This window comes from Ictidomys tridecemlineatus, chromosome 4, assembly GCF_052094955.1.
Source record: "Ictidomys tridecemlineatus isolate mIctTri1 chromosome 4, mIctTri1.hap1, whole genome shotgun sequence".
Lineage (NCBI taxonomy): Eukaryota > Metazoa > Chordata > Mammalia > Rodentia > Sciuridae > Ictidomys > Ictidomys tridecemlineatus.
The window spans coordinates 17,817,725-17,825,527 of NC_135480.1; the positions used below are offsets into that span (position 1 = coordinate 17,817,725).

At 34.3% G+C, this 7,803-nt stretch overlaps 1 protein-coding gene across 1 annotated transcript; it reads left to right on the forward strand.

Annotated features, from left to right (window-relative positions):
• Positions 1-1,411: 1,411 nt before the first annotated feature.
• Positions 1,412-2,362, forward strand: LOC101969971 (olfactory receptor 4C15). Its single transcript, XM_005330051.4, has one exon. The coding sequence runs from the start codon at positions 1,442-1,444 to the stop codon at positions 2,360-2,362; it is 921 nt and encodes a 306-aa protein (XP_005330108.2). The 5' UTR covers positions 1,412-1,441.
• Positions 2,363-7,803: the final 5,441 nt, after the last annotated feature.

The following is a 7,803-nucleotide window of genomic DNA, read 5'->3' on the forward strand; positions in this document are numbered from 1 at the left end:
CAATGGAAATGATTGTTTTAAAGAATGTGAAAAATAAGTATTAATTTACATAAATATATATATTATGTAAAAATTTTAAATTGTTTCTGGGAGTCATAGAAATCATTTTTTTATTCTCACATGAACCCATTATATTTCTATTAACCTTTTTAAAATACATATATATGTAGAAAATTTAATATTGTCACACACATATGCTATTTCACTGATTTATTTTGATTATACATACAGGTGAGGACATATCATTCTTTGAAACTCTGTCTGTCTGTGGACTATGATATCAATAGTTCAAGTAACTATGTGGATGCTTCACAGAAGAGCATTCTGCAAACAAGGCAGCTGGTTTCTTTAAGTGAGTATATAATAACTACAATTGGTTAGTTTGTAACCAATTTGTAACCTTATGATTGTCATCATAAAAGCAACATTTCCACGCTTTCAAATTTGACCCTCATGATAACCCTTGGAGATGAGCAGGTAAGCTATAAATGAACATCTCCATCTGACAATAAGAAAGTCTCAACAATTTGAAACATTCATCTTGAGTTATACTTGATCAGAGTAGGTCATGTAAGCATTGGCAAATGATTGATTAAGCCTCTAGACTATGGCTGACAGCTAACCTGTTCTCTTCCTTAGCTATGTGGTTGCTGCTGGTTTGCATGTTTAGAGGATCAGATGTAGATTCTCATTCCTCATCATTTGTTGGATTTCCTTTATCAAGATGCTTCATTGAAACATAAACAAAGAATCAGAGGCTTTAAGTTTTACAAGTGGATAGAAATTCTAGAAAGATCAGCCTGCATTGAAGTCTCTGATAGAAAATATAAATCCCATCATTTCCTTGTTGATCCAGTGGAAATGCCTTGGATGTGAGGGCAAAGGTGCTGTGTGTGACATCCCATGTCAAGCATCTTCTGTTTGCTTGAACTTACATTCTTTAAACTTGAGTTTTCCATTAGTAAAATTAAGATAATAACACTTAAACCAGATTAGCTCCTAGACAGTGAGCCCTGAGCTATGGCGGGCCTTGATTACTTGATGTTGTTCTTAGTGATAATATTTCAATAGGTAGTACTCATATGATAATGAAAGTTTCATGAGGACTATAGCACCTGGGCATGCTCCTCTAATTTCAGAAGCTCAAGAGGCTCAGCCAAGTGGGTCATGATTTAAAAGCTGGCCTCACCAACTTAGCAAGGCCCTAAGCAACTTAATGAGACTCTGTCTCAAAATAAAAAATGAAAAACAGCTGGGAGTGTGTCTCAATGGTTAGCAACACAGGCTTCCATTCCTGGTACCAAAAAATTCAAAACAAAAAACAAAACTGTCATAAGTACATATCAGCTTTTTGGTTTTACTTTTAAAAACTAGTCTGATGTTTTTTTTTATTATACTTGCAGATTTGTATCATCAATTTTACTCTATTTCAAGAGAAATCATGACAAACCAAAGCTTCATAACTGAATTTGTCCTCCTGGGGCTTTCACAGAATCCTACAGTTCAGAAAATAGTATTTGTTGTGTTTTTGTTGGTCTACATTGCAACTATTGGGGGCAACATGCTGATTGTAGTGACCATCCTCTGTAGCCCTGCACTGCTGGGCTCCTCCATGTACTTCTTCTTAGCATTCCTGTCCTTCCTGGATGCCTGCTTCTCCTCTGTCATCACACCAAAAATGATTGCAGATTCCCTATACAAGAGGAAAACCATCTCCTACACAGGATGCATGATTCAACTTTTTGCTGAACACTTCCTCGGTGGAGCAGAGATGATTACCCTCACAGCCATGGCCTATGACCGCTATGTGGCCATTTGCAAGCCCTTGCACTACTCTGCCATCATGAACTGGAGGCTCTGTGGCATCCTGGTGGGGGTGTCCTGGACAGGGGGCTTCTTGCATTCCATCATACAGATTCTCTTTACTTTCCAGCTGCCCTTCTGTGGGCCTAACATCATTGATCATTTCATGTGTGACCTGTACCCATTACTGGAGCTGGCCTGCACTGACACTCATGTCCTAGGTCTTCTGGTGTTTGCCAGCAGTGGGTTACTCTGCATCATCAACCTCTCCTTATTGCTTGTTTCCTATGGTGTCATCTTGTTCTCCCTGAGAACACACAGTGCTGAGGGGCGGAGGAAAGCTCTGTCCACCTGTGGATCTCACATTGCTGTTGTGGTTTTGTTATTTGTCCCATGCATATTTATATATGCAAGACCTCCTTCTGCCTTCTCTTTTGATAAAGAAGTGGAAATATTTTACACCATCCTGACTCCATTGCTGAATCCTTTGATTTATACTTTGAGAAATAAGGAAGTGAAAAATGCCATGAGGAAATTATTGAAAACTGTTGTTGATTAATGATAAAAAATAATATATGACAGTTAAAAATATAAAGTGTAAAAAACTTAGTATTTATTTAGATAAACACTCAAATACTTTTTTCATGTTTCTTACATAAAAAGAAATCACATGATTTTAAGGGGAAATTGTACTGTGTGGGTAAGTTAAAATGTTTTCAATTGGATATCAGAGTTTTACTAGGTGTTGCCTACTTAATACTCTCATATGTAACTCAAAGATAGTTCAATTTTATACTTTCTTATGTCTATTAAAACTGTGATTTAAATTGTGAGAATTTTTTTATAAGCTTTGAAGGAAAATAATCTTAGTGAAAGAGAATATGAGAAATTAGGAACATTTCAAGTAAAAAGAACAATTTCTCTGAGCTGAAATCAGTGATTCTGATGTAAAACATCAGGAGTTAGCAAACAGAAAAAATTCAGAAAGAAAAGTTCTCAAGGCACCAACATCATTTCAATTCTTCTTTTTTTATCATATCTCTGTTTGTATATAAGGTATGTTGACACCAAATTCATTAAGTATTTATGCTTTTTTAAAAACTACTTATGATTGTTATTTTATATTTATATAATATTATTTGTCTTCAATTTGGTGTGCTTTTATTTTTGTATCTATATACACATGTATATATATATGTGCATATATGTTTGTATGTTTATCTCTATATCTATTTTCAATATTCATTTTTTGTTGTTTATAATAAAAATAATAATAATAAATGGGTTTTTTAAAAAATTTATATTATTATTAGTTGTTCAAAACATTACAAAGCTCTTGACATATCATATTTCATACATTTGATTCAACTTTTACCATCTGGTACAGTTGAGTCTCTTCTTGAATTTGAGAGATAGAATCTGATTGGTCCAGTCCTGCTTATGGGGTGATCCCCTTGTGTCAGGTGGACACCTCATACCAATCAGCTGTGTCACAGAAGTTGGAACAATTCCTCACGGAAGTGAGCAATGACGGTCTTTTATTCTATTATTATCAGAAGCAAATCCTGAGACACCACACTATATCTGTACTAGTTTAAACTTAAAGGTATAAGAAGCACACTTTCCTCATGGCCCTGCAGAGGGAATAGAACCCAGAAGAATGAGCTATAAAAGCAGACTGCTGCCATATATAACAATTTAGAATAAAAAATAACTAAGTAAATAAATAAAAAATAAATAAAATACTACTTAAAGGTTAATGATAAGCCTAAGGAAATTACCATACATTATTTGTGAATGTTAGTTTAAAATTATTATGTCTGTTATACATAACTATATATTGAGATTTGTGACAGCATGTACCCTTTAAAAATAAAATGCAAAATATGTTAAAAAGAAAGCAGATTTTCAAAAAAATATATAATTACAGTTTAATTGGTGATTTTTATTTCCCTGATTTCATATACCAAAGTGCAAGTAATTCATTTTAGCAATAATCAATAAGAATATCATTCAAATTTATAAACACATTTACTGTCATTACTATATCTGTTAGACTCAGATTGTCAAGTGCCACATGCAGTGAAGTTATTGAGAATTAAATATTTTATTTTTTCCCTAGCAAAAAAAAAAAAAAAAATCACTGATAACATACTAGAGAGTATTGTCAGCCAAAAAAAAAAAAAAGTAAGTTGTCTTTATTTTACTCTATTTAATCTTATAGGCCATTACTAAAGTATAAGAGTATATGATGTTACTTTATTTTCATGATAGACATGCAAAAAATACATGTGATATCATTTATCATCAAAAAAAAGTCCACGAAAGATGAAACTGTGAATCTGCAATCTCTCCTGGACAATGTGCGTGCCCCGCAGCAGACCAAGAGTGTGACAAGGCTCAGAAATGACAGCGTGCTTCTCCTTTGCCTTTCCCTTTCTTCACATCTATAGGTCTTAAAAGAAGGGGTAGCTTCTTCATGTCCTCTCCCTTCCAAGGTCCTCATATTTCAGTGTATTTGTGTCTAAGAATTAGCTCAAGAAATGTGGATTTGCTAAATTAGTTCCATTGCCTTATGAATCTGTAAAGCCAAGATTTGAAATGTAGTTATAGGGTAAAGCACTATTCTGGCCAAATCTCACTGATAAATACCAATTCATGTCTGCTCCATCAATATGCTCAAATTCAAACAAGTTTTTTTATTATTATTCTAATGCCTAACATTTTATTGTGGACTCTGTAGATTTATACAAGGAGAAAAATCCACTAATATTCAGCAAGGGGATAAACAAATACTGAAAAACATCTACCAAACTCTTTTCATTTCCACTAGTTTATTAAAGAACATAATTCAAAATTCTTCCCCAAACAATTGTTGCTTTGGCTTTCCATTTTGTTTTTGATATTGATTAGTTTAGGCATGGTGAAGCTCATTCCAATGCTGAAAAGCTTTTATGCCATCTAACTATATGCTAATTATAATTTAACCTGTTAAGGTTTCTGTAGTTATTCAAAGAGTTTTCAGAAACACATTATGTTAATGTAAATGACGTGAATTTATAAAAAAAAAATGTCTCTGGATATGTGAAAGCAGGCAATACATGTAGAACATGATCCTAATTTTTAAAAATTTGCCCTAATTAATTATACATGACAGTATGTGCACTTTGACACAACATACATAAATGGAGTATAATTTCTCTTTCCTCTGGTTGTTCATGATGTAGAATCACACTAGTTGTATGGTCATATATGTCCATAGGGTATTAAAGCCTGTTTCGTTCTACTATTCTTTCTTCAAAGATCCTAATTTTAAAAACTTTTCAGAAATGACATTTTGTGGAATGATTAGCCAGATACATTCTTGACTTTGTCCAATGTCTTACAGTGGATTTCCCTCTTAAACTACTCTTTGCCTGCTATGTGCATCATTACTCACTCTGGCACTTTTGAGTGTTACCCTGATTCCCTTATTCTCTTTATGCTCTGGTGTTTTGTAAAAATGTAATTCTTTTCCCTTTGGCTCTGACTCCTCCCCTTATACTGTAATTATTTAATTTTTTTTCCTCACTATCATTTTTCAAATATGCATATACACTTTACATTCTCTTTGAGCCATGCTGAAGATTGCGTCCATTAGTGCAGTCAAAACATAAGAACAGACTAGTGTTTTTGTTGTTGTTTGCTTTGTTTTTCTCCTCTGTCTCTGATTTCTTGATTTTATATTGGCTCTACCTAGATGGTTGGATCATGGGGCTTTGTGTGGCATGTGGGGTGGTGTATTAGAGTATCATTTCATGGAATTTGAATACACAGGTTCTCATCCTGGATCTCTGATGTTCCCTACAAAACTCTATCAATTCAGTTTAGCCTTAGCTGTGCACCATGGTTTTAATGTATTGTAAAATATTTTAAATAAAAATTGTTAAAGTAAAAATGAGAGCATGATGTCTTCAAGATTATATGATTTGACAAATATGTGCATGTTTTAATAGTGGAGGACATTAGCAAGTAAGTTACCTGCCTGGTGCAGTCTGCGAAGGTTTTTCTGAGGGGAAGGTATTTAAACTGGTGCTTTGTCCATAGTAGAAATGGACAGTGGAGGTGAGAGCAGAGTATGATGGTGTGAGATAGGGAGTGATCAGGGAATGTATTCAAGAGGAACAGGAGCTCATGGCACATACATGAGCTCAAGCGCAGGAGGACAAATAGAAAGGCAGATGGTGGTACAGGGAACTTTGAAAGTCATGGTGAGAATCTCAACCAGTGCATGTAAGAACTGTAGTAGCTATTTCATTATTTTTTTGGGGGGGTGGGTGGGTACCAGGGATTAAAATCAGGGGCACTCCATCACTGAGCCACATCTGTATCCTTTTTGTATTTTATTTAGAGACAGGGTCTCACTGAGTTGCTTAGTGCCTTGCTGTTTCTGAAGTTAGTTTTGAATTCGTGATCCTCCTACCTCAGCCTTCCTAGCCTTCCTAATCACTGGGATTACAGGTGTATACCACTATGCCTGGCCTGAATCACCATATTTTTAAATATGTGTGTGTTTGTGTGTGTGTATGTGTGTGTGTGTGTGTGTGTGTGTGTGTAAGTGCTTATCCACTGAGCCCTATCTTCACCTTTTTTTTTTTTTTTTTGAGACAGGGTCTTTCTAAGTTGCTTAAGGCCTTACTAAGTTACTGAGGCTAGCTTTGAATCTGTGATTCTCCTGCCTTAGCCTCCCAAGCCCTTGGGATTACAGGCATGCACCACTGTGCCCAGTTTACATTAAAAAAAAAAAATGACAGAAATGAGGCAAAACATTAAGAGAGGTTGGAAAAAGTAATAATGAGAATACATAATACCTGAAATTTTTACCTGTTTAGAGAAATAAAATAAATATCTCAATACTTCTCTGTGAGGATCTACTGAAAGCATTCTAGGATTGGCAACTATCATATTGGAATTTGTGACATTTTAACCTGAATATCTAGTCTTTATGATATATTGAGTTTCACAATAAAATAACATGAATATTTCAGCTGAGGGAAAATATTTAGTTTTAATATACCCCATAGAGAATACTTGAGAGAAAACTCTTTTGAGTCTTTGATAAGAAATAAATTGGCATTGAAGGATCATATTTGGGTTGCCCTGCACACCATTTTTTATTTTATGAGGACCATCATGAGTCTACTTGTATTTTGCAGTGAATTACTAAGTGCAGGAAACAGAAAGATGGAAATCTTCAGTGGGCCTCTTTCTTCTGAAAGTGAATAAGCTCTTTGTTAAAGATAACCTTCAAGTACAATTGTGTGTAATTTAAGTTGTAAAAGAAAATAAAATTCAATTAAATAATTCTGACTGCTGTTTGTTCTCAGATGACTTAATCAAAACTTTATGATGTTTCTATGCCTCCAAATTTTAATGAAAACATAAAGATTTCATAACTTTGCTTTCATGGACTATAGTTAAGAGGACAACTTATTTCCAAGTTTTCCTTCTATTACCCTGGAGTCTGCCTAACTAGGTTTTCTTGTTTATCTCTCTGTCCCAGAAAGCATTTTTCTTTTTTCTTTTTTCTAATTTCAATCTTATAAATGCCATGTACTTTTAATTAATTTTTAAATATTTACTAAAGGTATTTGAAGTTGTCTTTCATAGCTTCTGAACATTGTGAAAAATTAGGATGATCCATGATACTGATATAACTTATATCACTCATCAAAGGAATTTCATGTTTTAAAACCCTTTGTTTGTTTGTTTTGGTACCAGGCCTGTGGCACCCAACCACTGAACCACATCCCCAGCCCTATCTTGTATTTATTTAGAGATAGAGTCTCACTGGGTTGCTTAGTGCCTCACTGTTGGTGAAGCTGGCTATAAATTAACAATCCTCCTGCTTCAGCCCTTGCCACTGGATTAGAGGCATGTTCCACCACACTCAGCTTAAAACATGCAACAGTATTACTGTTAAGTAAATTGTTGAAATTGACATTTTTGAAAAATAAAAAA